This window comes from Leptodactylus fuscus, chromosome 8 (genome assembly GCF_031893055.1).
Source record: "Leptodactylus fuscus isolate aLepFus1 chromosome 8, aLepFus1.hap2, whole genome shotgun sequence".
Taxonomy (NCBI): domain Eukaryota; kingdom Metazoa; phylum Chordata; class Amphibia; order Anura; family Leptodactylidae; genus Leptodactylus; species Leptodactylus fuscus.
In genome coordinates this window covers 43,031,666-43,058,310 of record NC_134272.1, presented here as the reverse complement: position 1 = coordinate 43,058,310, position 26,645 = coordinate 43,031,666, and the positions used below count along the sequence as shown (strand labels likewise).

The 26,645-nt window shown below is 40.9% G+C and overlaps 1 protein-coding gene across 2 annotated transcripts in view; it reads right to left on the bottom strand.

Moving 5' to 3' along the window:
- Window positions 1-26,645, bottom strand: part of SLC29A4 (solute carrier family 29 member 4) — a 48,723-nt gene that overhangs the window by 6,967 nt on the left and 15,111 nt on the right. For both annotated transcript variants that reach the window (XM_075285146.1, XM_075285145.1), the window contains exons 2-10: window positions 23,802-23,982; window positions 21,007-21,135; window positions 19,867-19,980; window positions 14,491-14,619; window positions 12,201-12,275; window positions 7,214-7,467; window positions 4,723-4,846; window positions 2,647-2,834; window positions 1,046-1,286 (exon numbers count right to left, since the gene is read on the bottom strand). In XM_075285146.1, the coding sequence (XP_075141247.1) occupies window positions 1,046-1,286; window positions 2,647-2,834; window positions 4,723-4,846; window positions 7,214-7,467; window positions 12,201-12,275; window positions 14,491-14,619; window positions 19,867-19,980; window positions 21,007-21,135; window positions 23,802-23,967 (1,420 nt within the window). In that variant the 5' untranslated portion in view covers window positions 23,968-23,982. The remainder of the gene's footprint in view (window positions 1-1,045; window positions 1,287-2,646; window positions 2,835-4,722; window positions 4,847-7,213; window positions 7,468-12,200; window positions 12,276-14,490; window positions 14,620-19,866; window positions 19,981-21,006; window positions 21,136-23,801; window positions 23,983-26,645) is intronic.

The window sequence follows — 26,645 nt, the reverse complement described above, 5'->3', positions numbered from 1 at the left end:
AGAGGATTGGGTATGCGCATCTGAACACAGTTCCACACACCAGCGGATTAGATAAGCACATCTGCACACAGTACCACATGCCGTAGGATTAGATACGTGCGTCTTCACACAGTTCCACATGCCGGAGGATTAGATACATGTGTCTATACAAAGTTCCACATGCCGCAGGATTAGATACGCGCGTCTCCACACAGTTAAACACCCTGGAGGATTACATACACACATCTTTACACAATACCAAACAATGGAGGATTAGATACGTGCCACTGCACACAATACCACACGGCGGAGGGTTAGATACACACTACTGCACACAATACCACATGAGGAGGGTTAGATACACGTGTCTGCACACAGTACAACACGCCAGAGGATTAGATACGCATGTCAGCACACAGTATCATACGCCGGAGGATTAGATACACTTGTCTGCACACAGTACCAGACACTGGAGGATTAGATACACAAGTTAGCACACAGTACCACATGCCAGAGGATGAGATATGCACATCTGCACACAATTCCACACGCTGGAGGATTAGATACGCAGCACTCCACACAGTACTACATGCCAGTGGAATAGATACGTGCGTCAGCACACAGTACCACACGCTGGAGGATTATCTGTATCTACATGGCTCTTAACAGAGTACCATATATTAGAGTTTTACTCCAGGTTTCCATAGCAACTCAGCCATTTTTCTTCACTACTGTATTTCAGCCTTAAAGGGGCAGGGTGCTGTGAATGACACTTTTACACAAGGTCACATACACACAGCTTTACTCCAGGTCTCCATAACAACCGATTGCAGGTTTTTCATTGATATTCGAAATGAGATGCACATGATCACATGACGCTAATGGACACACACAAATGATATACAAAATACATCAGCGCAAAATTGGACAACTACACAAACAAAAAATTAAATATACCCGTGCGAAGCCGGGTCCTCCTGTTAGTTGCCTTATATAATACTATAGAGTATGCAGTAGAATAATTTGATAGTAACAACCAAATAACAGGATATGAATATTAACATACCTGCCAGTTCTCGTTGCTCTGGTACTACTAAACCTGATGCAAGGATCATAGGAACACTGCCAAAATATCCATTTGTGATACCCATAAGCAGGGAAAAGATGCATGGCCAGGCAGGATGACTAAAGGTAGGTTTTCCACTTGGATACACACACATTATAAAAAGTGGAATAAACACTACACGCATGCTGGAACAAATGAGCAGGTTGCTACCACGCCATTCATATGGAACTGCTGCCAGTATCTAGTAAAAAGAAATTTTTAAAAATTAGTTTGTAAAAAAGTAGCAGTATTATGCATATCTGCACATTACTAAGCAAAGCGGTGCTAGAACCTTCCTTATTCATTATATCAGAAATATGGAAACGTATTATATAGAAATACTAACAAAAAGCCATTACTGTACCTTAGACCATACATCTTTGTTTTACTTTACCTTACATTTAGCTATTTTTGCTTTCAAGTAGACAACATAAACTCTTTGGTTGCCACCAGTAATACTACTGTGTATTTCTTCGGCACTGCCTTGTAGTTATGCAGAATTCCAGGAAATTCAGGGCTCATTTACTTTTTGTTTACTTTTTGCAACTGTATAGTGTTAGGCTCTGTTAATATCTGCCCTGTAGAGTTTACAGAAGCCACAATGCTCTGTTGGATTTATGACACTATGGACACCAGCAGTGCCCAACAGACACCATTAAATTATAATGCGCATACCTCTGAACCGTCCCGATTTCCGCGGGACATTCACTATTTTGGTGACGTGTCCTGCGGTCCCGGTTGGAGGGAGGTATGTCCCGATTTCAACTCAGATCTACGTCCGGAGGACACAGATCTGAGTTGAATACATACGCGACTAAAGCAAGGAGCTGTCACAGCTCAACTCCTTGCTTTGCCGCTGCATTCCGGCTAGTAGCTGTGTAAACGCGATGTGATGACGTCACATCGCGCCTTCAACAGTATTAGCAAGACTGCGGAGATAGCGGCGGGGGAGCGAGGAAAAGGTGAGTGTAATGTGTGTACACATTGAGGTGGAACATGAAACTGGGGGCAGATTAAGGGGGGGACGGCATGACACTGGGGGCAGAGATGGAGGGACATGAAACTGTGGGCAGAAATGGGGGGACATGAATCTGGGGGCAGAGATGGGGGGGACATGAATCTGGGGGCAGAGATGGAGAGGACATGAATCTGGGGGCAGAGATGGGGGGACATGAATCTGGGGGCAGAGATGGAGGGGGGACATGAAACTGGGGGCAGATGAAGGGTGTATATGAAACTGGGGGAGAGATAGAGGGGGGACATATCATTTACGGGTGACTGTAGGAGGATTATACTGTGTGGGAGCACGTGAAAAATGAATGAGAATGGGCGGAGTCAACATAAAAGTGGGTGGAGCCAAATTTGCCACGGCGCGCGCAGCGAGCCGCACATTTTGTCCCTCTTTCTACTTTTCAAATGTTGGGAGGTATGTAATGTGGGTCTGTTTTTTTCCCAGGAGACTCCAAACCCACCAAAACATACCTTAAGCCTGTCTGTGCATCAAATGTGAAAACCTCTTCCTGAACACACCGTGAATGCAATACTGTTATCACTAAACTTACCTTGCCAACAAAGTCTGACAAGTTAAATATAGCCATGATAAGGATAGGAAGCCACTCTCCCATTGTGCAGTTCCTAATTTCTGACTCCAATCCAGGGAAAAGGCAAAGAGTAATGAAGTATGTGACCGAGATGGAGAGCATGTAAGCCCAAATTACTCGCAATACCAGGTAACGATGAAACATCATATCTGTAATAAAAAAAATAAGTCAAGCTATTATCAATCAAATTACTGACATTATTAAAGGAAAAGTCTGTTTGTCTGTTCTTTATAGGCACCCAAACACCTAAACCATTTGACCCCAAATTTGGCACATAGGTAAATCAGGTGTATGGGAAGGTTTTCATGAAGGTCCTGACCTTGCTGCATGTCCCTTGGTCATAGTCATGACCAGGGGTGAACCTACCCCTTTCACCGCCTGAGGCGAACTACAGAAAGCCGCCCCCTCCCCCCCCCCGGAGGAGGGGGGCGGAGCGGAGGGGGCGTGGCTGCGCAAAGGGGGCATGGCTTAGCGCCGTTCGCAGGCAGAGAGCAGGCACGGAGAGGACCTGCTCTCTGCCTGAGCGTGAGGGGAGGCTGCTGGAGCAGCGCTGCTCCAGTGGCCTCCCCAAACCACCGCTCGGTGCTAAGCCAGTCCAGGACAGCTTGTCCTGGACTGGCTTAGGTAATCAAAAATGCCGCCCTCCCTGGGGCCCTGGCATAGCGCTGCCTGAAGCGGTCACTTCAGGTCGCCTCATGGGAGGTGCGGCGCTGGTCATGACAGGAGTGAGCTATCTCCAGACACAGTTTTAATGTCTCTATATTCTGCCCTCACAGTATTATTAACAATGTTCTTGCTGAGGTATCTTTACTACTAGAAAGCCAATTACCAGTAAGTACTAATTCTATTTTTACTTCAGAAAAACCTGAATGAATGTCTTAACATAAGGAATATTTTTAAGATATACTGGTGCCATAGAGATAATAAAAGAAATTTCAATGGTGGTGCTTCAGACGGATCCATTACTTATAAGGATAAGGCATCAGCTTTGATATTCTTGACTGGAAGAGAGTGCAATTGGAAATCAAATCAGACAAAGAAGAGTGCCCATCGGGCTTGTTAAGGGGCATTGTGTGGTCTGCGGTTCTTGTCCATTTCAACTATCACCAGATCCATGGCTCCCTCAAGAAGATACCTCCACTCTTAAAGACATGCTTCATTGCCAGCAGCTCTATGTTCTAGGTGGAGTAGTTCATTTTAGCCAAGGGGAAGAGCTTAGAGAGGAAAAAAAACCACAGATGACCAACTTTCCTTTCGTATTCCTCTGTTATAGCATAAAGTATCCACTTCTGAAAGAATTGTTTTGGTGTATCAAAGTGATGTAGAACAGAAGCAGAGGCAAATGTTTTTTTAAGTTTAGAAAAAAGGGATTTTATGCCTCTGAAGTCCAATGTTTTGCATTCACCCACTTGCTGCTACAAGCTCTGCTGTAGAAGTTGACATAACTGATTCATCTTTGCATAGTTCAAAGACAGGGTGAGGCCAGTTCTTTATTGCCATAAGTTTTTTGGGGTCCATCTGCAGACCTTAATGCGTGATGATATTCTCTAGGCAGAGAAGATCTTACAAAAATGCCCTTTTCTAGTTTTGCATAGCCATAACTTGGCACTCCTGTCTTTGATGTTTAAATAAGCCAGGAGAATATATCAAAATATCATTTAAGTATACTACAACATAACTGTAAGTACCCTAAAATATCATTAGCAAATCCTTGGAAGAGCGCAGATGCAATGCGTAAACTGGAAGACGTTTCTAGATACTTATCCGACAGGACAGAAACCACAGACAGGAACAAAGTCAGAAACAAGCTGTGGGGTCAATGCATTGATCAGTCAGAAAACAGGCACACCTAAAATAAGTCTAGTGTACTAGAATCTTCATGTCCAATCATGGTGTATACACTGAACAACCTTTTAATTCTTCTTAGAATATAAGATTGTAGTTAAGTAAAATTATGAAGCCTTTTACTAAAGGAAACTGTGAAGACAAAAAAAAGCTTTGCTGAAAACATGTTTATATTTTAGCATTGCATTTTACCTCTTAAGTTTGGCCAGCTGCTTTTAACTTTGTGTTCAGGAACATCAAACCGAATGTAAGTTCCTCTTGTTGTTACATCTGTCTGCAGTTCCATGCTATTTTCTGCCGAAGGACATCTATTCTCCTTAAAGGTATAGCACAAAGTAACATGTGAGCAGAACTTTCATTTTGAATGTTTTGATGAGCTTTTATTAAAGTTTTTGGGGGTCCATGTGAAAACCACCACAATTGTATCATAATTTTTTGACCAGCGAATCAATACAATACCATATTTTTTTTTAAAAAAAATTACCACTTTTTGAAAATGAACGATTTTCCTGGGGTTCCCATATTTTGATACCTATAACTTTTTTTTTTTAATTATTTTGTTGATGGAAATATGTAAGGGCTCTTTATTTTCGAAGAAATTTGATTGTACTAATTATTGGTACAGATGTTTGGTATGTATGACACTTTGCTCCCTTTCTATTGCCATTTTTGTGGAAAGCAAGGTGACCAAAATATGTTAATTTGTACATTGTTTTTTTTTATTTATTTTTTTTACAGTTTTCACTGTATAGGATAAATAACGCTATTTTTGGATAGTGTGGACTTGTATACCCATGGGGATATCTAACCTGTTTGTTTACTTTTCTGTTTACATTATTTTTTTAATTAAAAGGTGAGTGTTCAAAATAAAATGTAAAAAAATAAACAAGTTTTAAACTTTTTCAACTTTTGTTTTTATGTGTTGTCTTTCCCACAAGGGGATTTGAACCTTGGATCTTTGATCAATGTACTGCAATACATAGTAGGCTTACTAAGTGTGATGGGTGAAGGCTGTCAAAAGGCCTTTACTTTGCCTCCTGGCTGCCACTGCGACCCTGGGATCTGAGGGTGATGGGGGCGATCCTGCCTCTGGAGCCCCCCGCATGCTGTAATAATAATCACAGCATCTGGGGGGCTCCACTGTAGTCAGAGAATCTTCCCGCTCAGTGGCTAGTCCCAGGACTTGGCTGTGTAATACAGCTGAGTGCCAGAAGTAATGCTGCACTGTGTGAAAAAGAATTCTATAATAATTTTAATTGGTTAGCCATAATCCAAAAACAAGATTAAATGTAACAGCATTTGAAAGTGTGTCTCCAGTGAAAAATCAATTTTCCTTGCATTCGTACTTTGTTGTGGAGAGTCAGTGTTTGAACGTTTCTTATGTAAAGCTTAGACTATTCCACAACAGATCAATTTTTCAACTTTCTTTCACAGGAAATGGAATTCTTGCTTCTATAAATTTCTTCCATGTTAGCTATGATAACCTCTGCTGACAGCCACCAAATTAAATAAAAAAAAATATCCACCTTCTAACTCTTAGGGCTTATGGCTTGTTCACACGGAGCAAGAGGGGGTGGATTTTGAAGCCGAATCCACCTCAGAATCCGCCCCCTCACAATAAAGGTCTATTTAGACCGCTAGCCTCCTATTTTCCGTGAGCGGTAAGTTCCCACTCACGGAAAAAAGAAGCGAGCTGCCCTTTCTTCAGGTGGATTTCGTGGCTGATTCGGCCGCGGTGTCCACCTCGCGGCAGCCCCCTCTGGACTAGGCCCATTCATTTTTGCTTACTTCACAGCGGGAAGCCACGACAGTCATGGCAGGTGCATTTTAGTCCTATTCTGATGTGGCTTCCCACGTTAGAATCCAGACCAAAATACGCAGTCCCTAGCCCCCTGTGAACGGGGCCTTAGGCGTTCCTTTCATAGCACAGCTATTACTTTTTGTTCCCTAGCTGTGTCAGTTTGTAGGATTCCTCTGTCATATCACAGTCTGTTTCCCTACTGCTTTCACAATACATACTTACATTTACACTACCATTGTTAATGTCTTTTGCTGTCTTCCGTCATAAGATGACAGCAGCGGACATTAAACTGTTGCAGAGAACAGACACAGACTGATTCTGTGTCCGTTCCCATTGACACATATGTAAAGTACAGCTATCTTCTGTCATGTTTTTTTTTTTTTCTACCTTTGTAACAGAAGATAAGGTCCTGCATGCACAACTTTATCTTTCATTACAAAACCTACCATAACTTTTTTTTTTCTTATTTTGATTTTAGATTCATTTGACCAATTTTAACCCATTCTTGATGAGCGACAATTCGACTAATTCCACCCTATTCTGATTCATGGCCACCGGTTGGCACACCATTGTGTACAGCTGACTTTACAATGACAGGCTAGATTTGTCTAGCCATGGAATGTCACACTAAGAGGTAGTAATCGCAGATACAATGATGGTTAGATGTGCTAATAACATATGGAACTGAATATTGAAAGATATATAATTGATCTGCGAAAGTTTATCTTGATGCATACAAGTATTTTTCAGTCTAAGTAATGTCAGAGAGTCACAATTTATATAAACCAATAGATGATACCAGGAGAATCTATTCCAATCTATCTTCTAGCTTTACTATGTTAATAGTTATATATTCTGAACAAAATCAGGACAAAAACTTACATCTTCTCCATAGGTGCTGTGGTGCACTTTATAACGAAAACTTGGTTCTGAGCGATTCCTACATGAATTTTTTACCAGGGCTTTATTTGTATAGTACTGAACAAATCTAGTTCTTCTCACAAGCAAGTGCAAAACAAAGCACATCAATTCCAGGAAGATGGAGATTAGGAAGAAAATAATGGTGCTCTCTTTTTCATCTGGCAGAAGAAGTTTGGTAAATATGCGGCTAAGAGAGATTATTACACCAGCAGTGCCTAGAAAAAGTGAAAATGGAAGGGTTTTAGTGGATTTTATGGTAATGTTTAACCCCTTGAAGACACCACCTAAAAACATGTTAAGGACATAGGCCCTGTTTTTCAAATCTGCCATTTGTCACTTTATGTAGTGAAAACTTTGGTCATTTCAGCTCTCCAGTTATTATGCTCTGTCTCTTGATTTTGGAAACACCTTACATGTGACACTAATCTTTTGCCTGGAAATACAACGAAAATGAAAGAGCACCATGTGCATTTGTGGTCTAATTTAGTTATTAACACTACACTGGCAGGCAATTGCAGAGCCTCTGATGTAAAAGAAGAACTTGAGCCCCCCCCCCCAAATATGGCTCCATCTTAGAAACTACACTTCTCCAGGAATTTATGAGGGGTATAGTGAACATTCTGAGCCCAAGAGTGCATCTCAGAAATTAAGGTGCATAGTTAAAATTGAATTAAAAAAAAAAAAAAATCCATTGCCCAATATTTTGTGCCCACTTTGTGTCCACAAAGACATGCACTCCTAAAATTTTAAGTCGGCACACAAAATTTGTAAATGTGGGTATAAACAGCATGGCTCAGAAGGCTACGCTTTTGGAGTGTAGATTTAGAGGATCTGTTTTTTGGACGCATGCAAAGCTCTGGAGGTGAAAGTAAAGAGGAATTCCTCAAGTCGTGAGTTCATTTTTTAAACCATACCTCTTAAAAAATTATCAGGGGCCTAAGTGAGCATTTTTAACCCTTGAGTGGCCTTTGTGATGTGACAATGAAAAAAACAAAGAAAAGCGACACATCCAAACAAGGCTACGTACTTAATGTGTTAGCGCAAAATTGGTGCACAGTCACCAGTGGGTATGATCAATTCCCCATTGGATCACTATACAATGGATGTTTTATTCAGCCAATTCACAAATGCTATGTAAATAAAAAGAATCAGCTAAGGCATTGCTGTAAGACTACATTCACACTAACAGTATTAGTGTCTGTTGTCATTTGTCAAAGGAAGAGAGCAACTGACATTAAATGACAGATGCAGATGTAGCGCCCTCCATTGGGTGTCTGTCTGCATTCACAGTGATGTAAAATCATAATAGAAGCTTTCTTCCATCATGTTTTTTACTTTTGTTGCAAGAAGGACTTTATCTTCCATCACAGTAGTAAACAAAGACAGCATCGGCCATGTTGTTTACATAAGAGTCGGGCCGTTCACGCGGAGTAAACGCGAGCTGATTATGGCAAAATACACATGTAAAAAAATACACTTTTAAAAATCAGACTCCCATTGACTTCAATGCCATTTTTACACGTGTAAAAAATGGCATTGAAGTCAATGGGAGTCTGATTTTTACACATGTATATTTCACACGTGTATTTTGCCATAATCAGCTCACGTTTATGCCATTTGAACGGCCCCTCAATGGGAATGGACACAGACTGAAAGGGCCTCATTTGTGTCTGTTACTCTGCTTCTGTAATACCCATTATTGTCATCATATGATGGAGCCTCAACGCAAATATTCCAGTACCAACTGTACTTGAATTTGTTGGGGGCTTTTATTATGATCTTTACATGACAAATTACATTTTACAGGTGGTTGCAATCTATATTTCAGTCAGACATTGTAATTATGCAAATAATTTAAATAATTCTGTAAATTGCAGCTTTTTTTTTTTTTTAGAATACCTACATGTTATCACAAGCAGAGAAAGGGACGATGTGTCAGTCAGTACAGTAACATGTTGATGTTGATACAGAGATGCTGTAATATACATTATATTAACCCAAATTATTGTTGCTTTCATTCAACACTTATGGACAGTGGATAAGCACATCCTCAGCTTTAAATATCGGTGATCTACTCAGAGTCAGTCGAAGATACACCAGTACACCTTATTCCACTGGATGTCTACCTAGACAGCTAGAAGAGAAACGTGAAGCTAATAGGCCAAAATGTAATATCTGTAAAGGGGCCCTACCTTGTAGTGACAACTACCACTGCACCCCCTATAGACAGTATTCTATAGAGTAGAATAAGTAATGGTAACCTCAGTGATACTGTAAGACAGGCTGCTCACATAGAATACTTGTACTGAGCTAGAGACAAAACCACTGCCAGGTATTCTAAAATCACACAAATTCTGCCAGCGATAAGCCTGCAGTCCTAAAATCACGTTTTCTCTACTAACAATTACGGTAACACAGCGGATATTTGAAATCTGAAAGTGCTGCAGATCTTCATCCAAAAGTTGATTGTTTCACATCAATCCCTGATATAAAATCATGATCTTATGCTTTTACTTGGTTAGAAAGCTCCTTCATGATGACTTCAGATATTCTACAAAGATCTGCTCGTTGCTTAATCTTCAGACTGATTCCACCTGATAACTACCATTGTAGTGAACAGGAGGGAGAAAATACCACCAGGCAGGTGTGTATTTTGCTGCCGAATTTGGACAAGAGGAACATTCAGGTTCAAATTCTTAGGGTAAATTCACACAGGGTTTATGGACCTGATTTTGACGCAGAAAGCTGCCTCAGAATCCGGACCAAAAAACGCCTTCCACAGCTAGCAGAAAAAAGCTGAGAACGGCTCCCATTGAAGTCAATGGGAGGCGTTTTTTGGAGCCGGATTCTGAGGCAGATTCTGTGTCAAAATCCATTCCAAAAAACCCTGTGTGAATTTACCTTGAGGGTCCATCCACACTGAGTTTTTTTGGCGAGGATTTTGGCGCTGAATCCGTGTCAGAATCCACATGGAAAAAACGCCTCCCCATAGAGTTCTATGGGTTCCACTACCTTTTATTTCTTGCTAGTGGATTTTTTTTGCTAGCGGAAAAAAGCTTCCTTTAGGTGGATTCGGCCTGCAGAAACCAACGCAGTCAATGGGAGGCGGAAAATCCAGGTCGCGGATTTGGGCACGGAATTGGCAAAAAAAACGCGTCGAAAAACCACTAGCGATTTGTTTTCAAGGTTCATACACTGTGCTGGAGGAAAAAAAAACATTTCCTAATTCCTGAAGCGAATTTTTTCCTTGCCAAAAAAACTCTGTGTGAATAGACCCTGAAAGCTGAATTTTCCACTAGGAAAAATTCCTGAAGATTGATTTTCAATTAAGAAAATTTTCTCCATGTGAACTGCCCCTAAATAAATGTAAGCAACCAAGGGTGAACCTACCCCTTATGCCGCCCAAGGCGAACGACAGAAAGCCGCACCCCCCCCGGGAGGAGGGGGCAGAGTGGAGGGGGCGTGGCTTAGCGGCATTCGCAGGCAGGGAGAGGACCTGCTCTCTGCCTGAGCGTGAGGGGAAGCAGCACTGCTCCAGTGGCCTCCCCAATCCACCGCTCGGTGCTAAGCCAGTCCAGGACAGCTTGTCCTGGATTGGCTTAGGTAAGCAAAAATGCCGCCCTCCCTAGGGTCCTGACATAGCGCCGCCTGAAGCGGTCGCTTCAGGTCTCCTCATGGGAGGTGCGGCGCTGTAAGCAATAACATAAGAATAATGTATGTTATTTGTATCCATTCATTCTCACAATTATATGGCAAACTATTTACACAAGGCCTATACTAAAATCCATATTCAATAAAAATCTGTGTTTTTATTTTATTCTGGCCTGGTAATAAAGAGAGAAAGAAATAAACAGTGCTTTATAGAGAAATAAACAGTGCTGTATAATCCTCCTACAGTCACCCGTAAACTATATGTCCCCCCTCCATCTTTCCCCCAGTTACATATACACCCTTCATCTGCCCCCAGATTCATGTCCCCCCATCTCTGCCCCCAGATTCATGTCCCCCCATCTCTGCCCCCAGATTCATGTCCCTCCATTTCTGCCCCAGTGTCATGCCGTTCTCCCCCCTCCCTTCGTCTGCCCCCAGTGTCATGAGCCCCTTCATTCCACCTCAATGTTTAAAGAGGACCTTCCACCATTTTGCCCACAGGCAGTTCTATATACTGCCGGAAAGCTGACAGTGCGCTGAGTTCAGCACACTGTCGGCTTTCCCAATGTGGGCCCAGTGTGAAGAGCTTACGGTCCGGTACCGTAGCTCTTCTATGGTCAGAAGAGCGTCTCTGACACTCAGTCAGAGACGTCCTTCTTCACAGCACAGCCAATCGCGCTGTGCTGTGAGAGCCGGGAGGAACGCCCCCTCCCTCTGCTCGCAGTACTCGTCCATAGACGAGCATTATCAGGGAGGGAGGGGGCGTTCCTCCCGGCTCTCACAGCAAAATGGTGAAACGTCCGGATTCAACTTGGATCCGGCGTCCCTAGGCTTGTGCGGGCCGCACAAAATTGTTCGGGGGGCCACATGCGGCCCGCGGGCCGCAAGTTTGAGACCCCTGCACTAGCGGATGCATGTATTAAGACTAAAAGAAGAGTATAAGTTAATGCTGCCATACTCTGCTTTCCTTTTTGGCTCAATGTTGCATTATACTTCCATTTGTGGCAAGCATGCTGTTCTCTACTATCCCTATTCCATTTTACTTAAGAAAAGAGAGTGAATACTATCAAAGGGAAGTATGAAAAATATAACATGTCACTATATACTGTACAGTTATGTATTTCTTACTATTGTATTTTTAAATGTACCCAAAATTTAAAAAAAAACAAAAAATCTTTAAACAAAAAACCCTCATATGTTAATACATCAAAAATGTATGTTAACATGAAGTCATAATGTATAAATCCTTTTTTTTTTTTTTTTTTTTTTTTTTTACGAATACACATACAGTACTTACTTTCACCTGTCATTACTCCTTGAGTGTAGCGTTTGGGTAGCATCCCAGTATAACCATAGAAACTGGATTGCTGCACTTGTGAAATAAAGTCAATATTCATAAGATAAAGTACACAAGAAAACATAAATTATAACAGCAAATATATTAAAACTTGTATATTGCCTTCCTCTCTCTCTGTATATTCGATAGATCGATAGAATAGATAAATATATAATTTTTTTTAGATATATATCTGCCTTAGTTTGTACCCATCCCCAATTCCCACTGTGCCAGTACAGTAAGGTGATACAAATTATAACTTTTTTTGCTGACTATCCAAAAGAGCTACATAGAAAGATGAACAGGTATACATTGATAAGTAATAGAGATGAGCGAGTACTGTTCGGATCAGCCGATCCGAACAGCACGCACGCATTGAAATGAATGGACGTAGTCGGCACGCGGGGGATTAAGCGGCCGGCCGGCGTCAAAGCGGAAGTACCAGGTGCTTCCATTCATTTCAATGCGTGCGTGCTGTTCGGATCGGCTGATCCGAACAGTACTCGCTCATATTTACCCTTGCCATGCTGGAAACTTTTTTTTTAAGCTATTAGGGAATTTTAGACAAAAACTAAAAAAAAAAAACTACTTAAGGCCAAGGCCCCACAGGACGTAAACGCCTGATTTGCCCGCAATGGAGACGCTGCAGGAAAAATCGCGTCGTTTTACAGTGCAAGCAAAGGGGATGGGATTCATGTGAATCTCATGGCCACTTTGCGGAAAAAAACGCAGTGCGGACTTGCTGCGATTTGCAAAGCCGTTGTGGCTTTGCAAATCTCAGCATGTCAATTATATCTACGGAAACGCCGGCGGCTTTCCGTAGATATAATGGGAAGAGAAAGTCCACAGAGGAAAACTCAGTGAACTTTCTCTTCAAATCGCTGCAGGAAGAACCACAATGCGTTCATGCAGCGGTTCTTAAGCGATTACAGCCCGTGGAGCCTTAGCCTAAGGGCTCGTTCACACGGAGTAAGGGGTAGTTCACACAGAGTAAACGCGCGCTCATTTTGGCAAAATACACGTGTAAAAATAAGACTCGCATTGACTTCAATTACATTTTTTTACACGTGTAAAATAATATGCCAAAATGCATGTGTAAAATGTCATTGTAGTCAATGGGAGTCTTATTTTTACACGTGTATTTTGCCAAAATACACGCGCGTTTACTCCATGTCAACGGGCCCTCCCATTGACTTCAATGACATTTTACACGTGTATTTTACACGTGTAAAATACACATGTAAAATGTCATTGAAGTCAATGGGAGTCTTATTTTTACAGTGTATTTTTTACATGTGTATTTTGCCAAAATGAGTGAGCGTTTACACCAATCTTATTTTTACATGGGTATTTTTTATATATACGCACGTTTACTCCGTGTGAACGGGCCCTTGTGACTAAAATAAAATGTGTCACCCACTGTATACTTATTTTATTTGTTACCAAAATATTTTAATCTGATTTTTTTTTTTGCAATTGTGTAGTTAATCCTTAAGTACTATCATGGTGTCTATCAAACACCACTACCATAGACATATCATTATGAAAGAACCCATGATACTACATAAGGGTTAAATAGTATGGTTGAAAAAAGACATATACCCATCAAGTGTCTTGTAGATTTTTTAATTCAATTTACTCAGAATGATTAGGATTATTATAGATCCTTGTCTCCTGTGAAAGTGCAATGTGACACATAGAGAGGTCACTGTGTAGGGAGGAAGAGGAGGGAAGCTATGGCCCACTGTTACTATCAAACATCAATCCTGTCTTATTTGCCTACCACTTTATAATGGTGGTACTTTTCATTGTAATGCTGCTTGTATTGAAAATAAATAATTTGGAAGAAATGTAAACCTGTTTTGAGGTTTGGAGGTCATTGTACAAATAATATTCTGCTTAATATAGATGAGGACATAGAAAATGTTATTAAAGAATTAAAAAAATATATTATATATATTGATTCCGTATTCCCATTAGAGTATGAAGGGAATAAATAATGTGATTCAAATCAAAGAGAAAAATAATTAAACTCAAATAAGACCTGGCACAGAAATAGGGATTAGGATAAGAATAGACAATGTCGTCAGCACAACGTCCAAAGATCCTCTCCCTGACCAGTAGTAGCTATAGCAGGTAAACAACTTAGCTGTTGAAAGTAATGAAATGTACTACAGAAATTTCAAACTATGACGGGACATTGTTAATTTTCAGGGAACCTTTGATTTAATTGTGCTGCTATATTACTTACCTGTGCATCCAAAAGCTACCACACCGACAGCAAATAGGTTTATGGCGTATGACTGTTTGAATGTAAATAGCTCTAACCAGATGTCACAAATTCCAATAAAGATTAGTGGCCCAAGAGCAAAAATATACCCTGCGAATAAAATAAATAGACATGTTAACTGCTTGTACATACAAATTGTTACAAATAATAATTACACAATTATTAGTGGAGTGCCAGCTTCATGTATTATGGTGACAATCCTGGATCAACCATGTGTGTACTGACATGAGATAACAGCATACCCATATCCTTTATGGAACTGGCCTATAACCACTTATCAACAATATTCAAGGGGCAACACGGTGGCTCAGTGGCTAGCACTGCAGCCTTACAGTGCTGGAGTCTTGGGTTCAAATCCTGCCAAGGACAAAACATCTGCAAGGATTGTATATTCTGTATATTCTCCCCATGTTTGCATGGGTTTCATCCCACATACTGACAGGGAGAAATGTACATTGTGAGCACTATATGTGGCTTGCAATCTACATTATAAAAAAAAAAATTCAAGGGGCAAAACAAGGAGTGGGTCTCAAATACAGTACAGGTGCAAATGTTTATTATACTTTTCACTTCTGATTTTGGCTAACAAACATTGATAAAAAATACCGACCAAAATACAGTATGCCCATATGAAAGTACCCTAAGATCAAACTCAACAGCGTTTTACACGGAGCTGTTATGCTCTATAAAATAAAGGGAACACTCAAATAACACATCCTACATCTGAATGAATGAAATATTCTCATTGAATATTTTGTTCTGCACAAAGTTGAATGTGATGACAACAAAATCACACAAAAATCATCAAAGAAATCAAATTTATTAACCAATGGAGGCCTGGATTTGGAGTCACCCCCTAAATTAAAGTGGAAAAACACACTACAAGATGATCCAACTTTTTGTCCATAAAACAAGTCAAAATGAGGCTGAGTAGTGTGTGTGGCCTCCACGTGCCTGTATGACCTCCCTACAATGCCTGGGCATGCTACTGATGAGGTTGTGGATGGTCTCCTGAGGGATCTCCTCCCAGACCTGGACTAAAGCATCTGCCAACTCCTGGACAGTCTGTAGTGCAACGTAATGTGGGTGGATGGAGCGAGACATGATGTCCCAGATGTGCTCAATCGGATTCAGGTCTGGGGAATGGGTAGGCCAGTCCATAGCTTCAATGCCCGCATTTTGCAGGAACTGCTGACACACTCCAGCCACATGAGGTCTGGCATTGTCCTGCATTAGGAGGAACCAACCGCATATGGTCTCACAAAGGGTCTGAGGATTTCATCTTGGTATCTAATGGCAGTCAGGCTACCTCTGGCGAGCACATGGAGGGCTGTGCAGCCCTCCAAAGAAATGCCACCCCACACCATTTCTGACCCACTGCCAAACCGGTCATGCTGAAGGACGTTGTAGGCAGCAGATCGCTCTCCACGGCGTCTCCAGACTCTGTCGCGTCTGTCACGTGTTCAGTGTTTCATCTGTGAAGAGCACTGGGTGCCAGTGGTGAAGTTGCCAATCCTGGTGTTCTGTGGCAAATGCCAAGCGTCCTGCATGGTGTTGAGCTGTGAGCACAACCCCCATATGTGGACGTCGAGCCCTCATACCATCCTCATGGAGTTAGCTTCTAACTATTTGTGCAGACACATGCACATTTGTGGCCTGCTGGAGGTCATTTTGCAGGGCTCTGGCAGTGCTCCTTCTGTTCCTCCTTGCACAAAGGCGGAGGTGGCGGGCCTGCTGCTGGGTTGTTGCCCTCTCCACGTCTCCTGGTGTACTGGCCTGTCTCCTGGTAGCACCTCCAGCCTCTGGACACTCCGCAGACAGACACAGCAAACTTTCTTGCCACAGCTCACATTGATGTGCCATCCTGGATGAGCTGCAATACCTGAGCCACTTGTGTGGGTTGTAGAGTCCATCTCATGCTAACACGAGTGTGAAAGCACAACCAGCATTCAAAAGTGACCAAAACATCAGCCAGAAAGCATTTGTACTGAAATGTGGTCTGTGGTCCCCACTTGCAGAACCCCTCCTTTATTGAATGTGTCTCGATAATTGCCAATAATTCCCATCTGTTGTCTATTCTATTTGCACAACAGCATGTGACATTGATTGTCAATTAGTGTTGCTTGAAGTTACATTGTCTTGCTTAAGTGTTCCTTTTATTTTTTTGAGTAACCGTTCTCCCGGGGTGGTCGCATATGGATGTATGTGGTGGACATAAACAGAACAGAGCCCTGCTCAGGAACAGTATACTACCTCCATGAAATTCAATAGCTCAGAGACTAACAGACAGAAGAAACCTGGCCCCTGTACAGCTGCACCAATGGTATGGCAGCCCCTGATGAATACTGTCATCTTTTACATTTGAGGGGCTAATTAGACTCAGACAGGCAAATTTACTGAGGCTATGATCATACACTATTGAGTGTCTATCGTTTAGAACAATTTACAAAGTTTGCCTGATTTGTGCTTGCACTGTTCAATTTGCATCCTGATTGTTGAATCATTTCTTTCTTTCTTTTCAATTCTTAGTTTTTATTGAGTTTTTTTTCGATGTAAAATACAGAAAGAACTTCTAAAGAAAAAAAAAATTGTTACCTTTGAATACAATAACATAGAACAATCATAAGTGTTTGGTATACATGAAGCATTATTATAGTTACAATAGCAACTAGATCAGTGGGAGAAGGGGGAGGTGTATGTAAAGTCTAGGAAATGTAAAAGAAGAAGAGAACATTCCAGTAACGTTTATTTCTGAGAATGAATCCAACTAACAAGAGTGATCAGAAGAGTTCAGATTAATTTACACAGAAATATGTACCTGTACCTACGGTGTCTTATCTCCACCACTACTCCGTAGGAAAGAAGCCTGATCTAACTTGAGCCAGAGAGACCAGGTTCTCCAAAACAAGTCATCATTTCTATTTAGCTCCTCAAATCTCATAACCTGGTTTACTGTGTCCATCCATTCTTGGATGGGTGGGGCATCTTGTTGAAGCCAGTAACTTGGAATGAATAGTTTCACGGCCTCTAGAAGGGGTGTAGCCAAATCAGATCTCGACGGAGGGAAGTCCGGCGTAGGGCAGGAGAGGATCACACTATGTGGTAGTCAACTGAATTATTTATTTAATCTAAAATTATTATAAAATTATAGTTGTTGGCAGTGACCGTCCATTTATCAACATTGCAGTGAATTAGAATAAATACAAACAGAAAGTCTTTTGTTTGTAACAGGTACATGATAATGTCTGTTGTTCTGCTCCTCTGAAAAATCAGAACAATGGACCCCTGACAGTAATGTAAATCTTCCCTGATAGTGTGTAGCATGTAAACAGTGCAAAGCTAGGCACTTAATAGTATGTGGAATTAACTGATGCTTGATAATGAATGTGGTGAATCTAGTTTATCAGAGAAGGCACCAAGCCTGCAAACCATAAGCAACGACTTCGCTCTAAAACCAAACCAGAACACTGTAATTGTTCTAATATCTCAAAATAGCAATGTGTTACAGGCCTCCAGTGCCCCTTTCTCAAGCCATAGAGACATTAATACACATATACTCACATTAGGACTATTTAAAGTCTGAAAAACTGTGCCAAAAACCACACTGTATAAAGCATGGGGATGAAAATTAATACATACATACTACAAGAATGATTATAGCATGTGTGCCCATGCGCCTAGCTTCAATAGGGTTGTAAGGTAGTATTCAGTCGCTCAGTAATATATGTTCCTAGACTAAAGGCAGTTGAATAAGGAGTGTACATTGGATGGCTTGTGTCACTTGGACAAAGCCATATAGGAAGTACCTTCAGGTGCTGTGGGTATGATGTACATGTGCTCTGATGGACAAAAGAAGAAAATGCATATGCAAGTGTATGCGCCTCACTAGAAGCTATTGTGTCAATCCAGTTTCAGGTGAAAGCAGAAAAAAAAATATTAAAATGCTTCCCAAGGTCTATTATGAACTTATGTGTGTGTGGGGGGGTGGAGACATAATGCATAGAAAAACCAAAAATTAAGACAAAAAAAACCCAAAAACATTACCACAGAACTAAGACATATAATAAAATTCAATGCACTGTTGGCTTTCTAGTGGTGTATAAAACTGCATGTGCCCCAGGACATGAAAATTCCTCTTTAACAGTAAGGTTACGATAATCGAGGAAATAAAAAAATGTCACTAAGATCTGCAAGTGTTCACATTTTTAAGCATTTTTAGCCAATCTGCAGCATGTGCGAGAAACATAAAAACCAGATTGGAAGCAAAGTTTTTTGTTTTTTTTTATCCATGCGAAGCCTCAAAAATCAGACCAAGTGATGTGGGTGGTTTATGCGATTCCTCCTGTTTGTGCCAGTTATTGTAACTAGTCGCAAACTGAGAGGGACAGAATCCTTAAACTGACAAACCTTGGTTTATCACTACGGCAGATTGCTACGCACCTAGGCTATGATGTCAGCACTGCGTGTCCCATTGGATAGGAGAACAATGACGAACTAGAATGACAGCAAGAGGTGTGTGCAGGCAAATCTTTGCACGTTGAATCATGTTATCAGAAGTATTTAATTTAATGATCTGTGCTGTATTAAAATTGGACATCACATTCAAAGCCTAGGGTTGCAAACCATGAGAAGGATCAGGGATAGATAAGCAGGGCCACGGAACCTTGCAAGATTTATTTCTCGAGGTTTGCCTGGCAGTTATGTTCGGACCAAAAAGGTCCAAAGCAGAACTTCTATTATTATAGTCTGGGGTCTCTACAGACACCAGAGTATTAGCAGATGCCCAGAGAAGGTGAGTAAAAATAACAGTGTTATTCACCTCTCTTGGCCTCTGATGCGGGGCTTTAAGACTCCTGAATGATCTCAGAGACCACTGAGGCCCAATCACAGGAGGCCCTAATACCCATACCGGAGCCCAGGAGAGGTGAGTAACACTGCTGCTACTTCTCTGGACCTCCGCTTGTTATACCCTGGGGTCTGAAGAGACCTCAGAGTATAATAATAGTTTATTACTTAGATTCTTACTATTGAGTTGATGCTATACATTGTACTATTTCTGCATTTAACATTTGCTTGATGTTTATGAGACACTCATTTGAGGATATATGTGAATCTGCATGAATTATTATTTATTTTATTTTTGTTTTTTAGGTATGGGACCTGTCCTGAGTTTTACCCCAAGCTCAAGGACCTGTGATAGCATATGGGCTGGTGTATGCGGCCATAGAAATGAAAGAGACAGAGCTGTGAAAAACATGGCTCGCATACTGACAAAACATTTCGCCTTAATAAGTTTATATTATCCATTGAGAGTAAGCGGAGTATTTAGTTACTCACCAGCAGTTATTCTCATATGTGTAGTAAGAAGTTCCACTGTAGCATTATTAAGGACAACAGCAGCTAATGCCACAAGGATATATGTTAAGCTCATGTCGAATACAATAGATGTGCCTAGAATTAAAAGAGAGAAATAGATGATGAAGATATATTACTTTAGTCCAGGTTATTTTGTTTCAAAAAGAAACAATTAAAGTGATTTTAGGTTAACTGTTTCTATGCCTGCTAGTGGTACTTTAAAATTTGGACCCTTTAGTAACTAAGGTAGTTTTACACTTCTGACATGTACAAATAAATCTAAATCTTATGAATCAAAAAAAATTCTCACACCGCAAATTGTTAAAATGTCATATAGCAAAGTACAGAAAAGAAAAATAAACAAAACATCAGGTTTGTACAAAAAAATTACACGTAAATTCTAGCGCGGGCAGTCTTAGATATACAATACCACCCAATACATACAACTATAAAATTCTAAGATAACAAAACACCTACAGCTTTTAGGTGTGGTTTTACATGCACAATTATAATAATCACATTTAGAAACATTTTCCATATAAACACACTCATTTCAAATACCCTGGAAGTTTATACATAGCTTCTGAGTTACAGATCAGCAATTTTAGATAATGAAAACTGATTTCATTTCATAAACTGAAAACAAACACTCTAGTCCCGTTTATTATCAGCATATTTCATATTAAAGAGAGTCTGTCACCTAGCATATCAACACACAGATAGATTGATTCAGGTGACCCTAACCTAAAGCTGCATTCACACAGAGTTTTTTGTCAGGAATTTGGTCACGAAACTGACTCATACAGTCCTATGGTGACACGTTTTTAGGAGGAGGAATTTGAGTCAGTTTCCTGACCAAAAAACTCAGTGTGAACTCAGCCTAAGGTGTTCTCCCTTTGTGAATTGCTGCCTTTGTTGCCAAGATACTGCCATTTTTGGCAATCTGAAAATTAGCTCTTTGGAGCACGGAGGGTCTTGCTTCTTGATTCAGACAACTCAATTGTTGCTACAAATAGCTCATTTGTATATAAAAAAAAAGGTGCTATCTCAGTAATAGAGGCACTAATATACATCTGGGCATATGTATTTTGAAAGACAATTGTAAAGCTACGTTCAACAAACCTGGAAACTTCTGGTGTAGATAATCCACATCGGTAATAAAGCTGTTATAAGGAAGGAGAAACCCAACTCCAGCAAGCAGCATTGCAAAATATATTCCATGATATTGGTCCTGAGGCTCTGGATTTGCATCTGCACAAAAACATTGAGGCAGGTTTATTAGTTGGTAATTTTTTAGTTAGTTTTGTTGCAGTCTGCCTATCTACCTATGTGATCTGAAGAACGTGAATGTTTTTTATCCTGAGAGATGTAACCAAATAAGGCCCATGAATGAGGCAATGCTACACAGTCCAGTCACATGAATGTGACCACATGTCAAAATCCAGAATAACCAGCTTTTGCAGAGCGGACCGCTGCGAGACGTGCAGGAAGAGAGGGGATGTTGTGATGATGTTCACTGGGATGTTGAGCCATGCCAACTCCAGTGCCATGGCCAGCTGCGCTAGGTTATGCGGTTGAGCATCCATGGCGCGAACAACCCTATCGAGGTGGTCCATCAGATTCTTGATTGGGTTTAAGTCTGGGGAATGTGCTGGCCATGGCAGTACAGTACACTCATCCTGGTGCTCCTCCAACCACGCACGTATACTGTGAGCTTTATGACACATTGCATTGTCCTGCTGGTAGATGCTATCATGCTGAGGAAAAACAATTCACATGTAGGGGTGAACATGGTCCGCAAGGATAGATGCATACTTGTGTTGATCCATCGTGCTTTCCACAATGAGGAGTGCACCCAGATGGCTGATGACACGTGCCTTCTGCGATTGGTTATTTAACGTTGACGTCAAAAGTAGGCGGTGGTCACATTAATATGACTGGACTGTGAATTTAATCAGCAAAGTTATGACTAGTTTGAGAACGTACATATTGCACCATTGTAGTGCTAATCAGTCACCTTTTATTGTGGGATATTATATCTGAAACTTTTCCGCATTTTTAGGTGTCTGAATCCAGATATGAAGAGGCAGCTTAGAAGTGACCCAACTATTAGAGCACCAGTAAATAAAGCTTTGTTCAGTGAGAAGGAACCACAACTTCCTCACAGTTACAGAATGTTTAGAATATCAGTTAAGACATACAAGTAATGAAAGCAGGTTTGAGATTTATGACAGCTGGACATGTTCAGCTATCCTCTGCTTTGAAGTTCTGCAGCGATAATGTCATACTGCAACTGAATAATGACCTTTGTAGTAACAAAGCCTTGTAAGACTAATGGAAGAGCAAAGATAAGCAAGAAACCGAATGTCACGCCATGCCCTCCAGCCAACTAAACTCCACACCAGTGAACATTATGGGCTACTCAAAGGACAAAGAACCCAAGTGCTCAGTAATATCATAAGATATTTTTGGATTTCTCTAATCACGGAATAACATACGTCATCCGTTTTTATATAAACTTTTCATTGACAGCCCTTACAGATGAGGCTTATTATGTGAAAAAGGTGTAGAAATGTTTTACTATCCCTGCTGTAACCAATTTATTAACTTTTATTCATTTTGGGGTAACAGAGAAAAAGCAACCCTTTATATTTTTTATGCTGTTTTTCACACACTATAATTATCTTTTACTATTTTTGCACAATAAAAATGTTCATAGAAATTTTTTTTGCATTGCATTAAAAGGCGTATTTTAAATCACATTAAAATCGCCTTTCAATGCAATGCAAAATCTTTTTTCTATGAACAATTTTTATTTTGCAAAAATAGTAAAAGATAATTACAATGTGTGTAAAACGGCATAAAAAATGTAAGTAGTAGCTTTTTAATGCATTATCGCAGTGTCTGTCTCAAAATTGGCAGAGGAAAAGTCCTGAATGGAGAACTTTCCCTCTGCTGCTTTCAGTAAGGGGTTGTCCCATCTCAAGGATCCTATCTATACTGCTAGCTTATGTGGAGTTAAGACTTTTCCTAAATACATTGCTTAAGCAAAACTGCTTTGTGTGGCTGCTATCTGAGATTCTTCACTTCATTGTTTACACTGTGTTTCCATAACCATGGACCTGGGGATGGTCTTATCTCTTTGCCCAGGACAAGTGACGTAGCTCCCTCCTCTCAGGGAGGGGAGGGGGAGCTGAGTGCTCCATGCTTGTATTTCTGAGCTCTTTATCTCTCTGCCCAGGACAAGTAACATAGCTCCCCTGCTTTAAGGGGGTGGAGGGGGAGCCGAGTGCTCGGAGCTTGTATTTCTGAGCTGTTTATCTCCGGCTCTTCCAGTTATCAGTCAGCTGATTGAATTTTGCTGTTAAGGGCTGAAAGTATATTCCAAGCCATCCCAGGCCAGTACATTTGCACTTGATAAAGGACCTATGGGTCCGAAACGCGTTGTGCCATTTCCTTTGAGTGTTGTTCAATAAAGAAGGTTCCTAATAATTGGGTGAACGCTGTCCTTGGCCTATCTGGTCGGTTGGTCCTTTTCCTGTTGCAAAATGATACGTCCCTGTGACGTCCGCTGCCCTCCATCTGGTTTACTTTCCCAGGATCAGATATTGATTGTGCCTTGGGTTGTTGTGATGCTCTCAAAACCCCGTCAAATGAGCAGACGATTGTCTGTCTATAATATTTCACTCTTAGCCTGATTTACTACACGAGGATTGGCTCGGTGTCCCCCCTTTTTATTTCCGTATCAAATCTTTTACAATTTTTCTTGTGTATAACTAGTTTTACACAGCAATACAATTTGTGCCAATAAACACTTAATGTATTTCAACAAGTGACAATGTGAAGCAAAATACCAATAGGCTTACTTCCAATAAAACCAAGTCACTAAAAAAAAATCTACACAGTCACATTGTTACCTGGTTCCATTAGTGTAAGAATCCCTTGCGCCTGTTGACTTCCTCTTCCTTGCAGTTCTTCTTCTTCAAGCTGGCAGCTATCAAAACTAAAGCTCATAACCACATTTCCCTCAAGATTAACGGTTGGACTAAGTTCTCGGTAACAATCACCCTTGGTAGGCTTCATATTCTTTTTCACAACCTGCAGCAACAAATTCAAAAACATGTTACATTTTCTATAAGATGTGTAATGTAACAGAATTCTACAATTAGGCCGGGGCCACACTGCTGTAGCTGGAATTTCATTTTTTTAAAATTTATTTAATATTGCTGGTAGTGGGACGATAAACATAATCTATTACTCACCTCTCCCTCCATTTGCAGCTTTGTTCATCTGGATACTTCCAGTCTGAGTATTTCCCATTAACAAGCACCATCTGTTTCCTATTACTGAGCCAGTTGTGAACTCAAATGCAAAATGGTATACAAAATGTTCTCATTTTGTATACCAACCTTTCATGTGGTAGAGCCACAAAGCCATCGTGTGAGACAAAGCCATGAGGACCTCACGATTTTTTTTTTGTTTCAGTGGTTTTAAGACGCCACTATAGTGGATTTAAGACACCTGGGTTAAGCAGATGACATTTGAGAACTCTATTGGGAGGCTTTTTTGGAGTCTGATTTTGAGGTGGATTCCTGACCAAAAAACTCCCTGTGAACTCAGCCTTAAGGTTACCATGTCAACCTAGGAAGTTTCTGCAGTTTCAAAATTTCACTTTGAAAGTTGTCCAATTAGCAGCCAAGGAAGAATATATAAGTACATATACCCTTCCCTCCTGACCCAAGTTGCCTGCTAATTTAGTTCACTAGTTTGGCTCAAAGCTGATTGTGTGAGTGTATTGGATTGCTTCATTCTGATCTTCAGCTTGTTTTCTGCTTGGCTGCCTGCTGATTCTGCCATTGATGTATCCGTTCGAATTTGACCCTTGGCTTTCTATTGGACATTGTTTTTTTTCTCCTGATTGACTTGCACTGGCTCTGACCCTTTGCCTAGATGATTATTCTCCTGTTTCAGTTAGTGGAGCATTTATTACCAGGACAGTTCCTGGTGGTGATAATTTGGATGACAACATTCAGCAAAGCCCACTTGTGTCTAGCAGTGATGAAGGCATTTGGGGGTCTGTATTTATCTTGGAGTGCTGTACTGGTTTAAAATAGATTGTTCTTCTGCTTACTGTTATCAGACAGTTTCTGCTTTTGTTGAAATGAGTTCTTGGATCTTAACTATAACATTAAGTTTCTTGTTATTTATGCAATTGAAGAATATTTTGGGGTTATTTTTACTTTTGAAGTAGAAGAAAATAAAATATAACAACTGCAATAATATTTTATTCAATTCACAAAAATAAAAGAATGAGCATAGCATGAGCATGTGGTTGAACACTCAGGACACCCAATTATTTTTGCACCAGCAAGAGCATGCCACTCTAAATAAATACAAATAGGTGCCTAAGAACCTAGAACCACATTCTATACACATTAGTTTATTTTTATGAATTAAAGGGATTCTACCATTAAAACACTTTTTTTCTCGTTAACACGTCGGAATAGCCTTAAGAAAGGCTATTCTTCTAAGTTGTCTCCGCCCCGCCATTCGGTTAAAATCCTGTTTTTCTTCGGTATGCAAATGAGTTCTCTCGCAGCACTGGGGGTGGGCCTCAGCGTTCAAACAGCACTGGAGGCGTCCCCATTGCTGAGAGAGAACTCTCTCCAGCGACGCCTCCATCTCCTTCACTCGTCTTCTTCCACCTGGGGTCAAACTTCAACGCCTGCGCAGTCGGCTCTGCCATTTGGCCTCACGCAGAGCCGACTGCACATGCCGGCGGCCAATTTTTTGTGGCCGCTTACGCGAGCATGCGCAGTATTCTCTGTACTCTGTTGAACTACAGGAGCGTAATGTGCATGCTCGCATAAGCGGCCACAAAAAAATGGCTGACAGCATGTGCAGTCGGCTCTGCGTGAGGCCCGATGGCAGAGCCAACTGCGCAGGCGTTGAAGTGTGACCCCAGCTGGAAGAAGACGAGTTGCTGAAGAAGAAGGAGGCGTCACTGGAGAGAGTTCTCTGGCAGCATTGGGGAAGCCCCCAGTGCTGTTTGAGCGCTGAGGCCTAGCCCCAATGCTGCCAGAGACCTCATTTGCATACCGACAAAAAATGGGATTTTAACTGTTTAGTTTAAATGCCTTCTTTTTTATCATAGATTATCCCTCACAATGTTTATATGTAAGGGTTAGTTCACACGTTGTTAGGTGTTGAGGAATTTGGCTAGGAAAAAACCTGCTTCAGGAATTAAAAAATGGTTTATTGAATCATTTTTTGACATGAGGCATTTTTTTGGATTGTTTTTTGAGGCGTTTTTAGTTTTTTTCCTCCAGCACAGTGTATGGACCTTGAAAATACCACTAGCGTTTTTCGAAGCTTTTTTTGGCAAAAACCGCAACACGGTTTTTCCGCCTCCCATTGACTCCTGTTGGATTTTTCAGGTGGCATCTGCCTGAAGAAAGGTCATGTCGCTTCTTTTTTCCGCTAGCGTTTTTTTTTCGGCTAGCGGAAAAAAGAAGCAACATGACCTTTTTTCAGGAGGATTCCGCCTGAAAAAACCAATAGGAGTCAATGGGAGGTGGAAAAACCGCGTTGCGGTTTTTGATGCATTTCTTGACGTGGTTTTTGTCAAAAAATGCTTCAAAAACCGCTAGCAGTTTTTTCAAGGTCCATACATTGTGATGGAGGAAAAAACAAACAAACTAAAAACGTCTCAGAAAACGCTTCAAAAAAACATTTCCTAATTTCTGAAGCAGGTTTTGTCC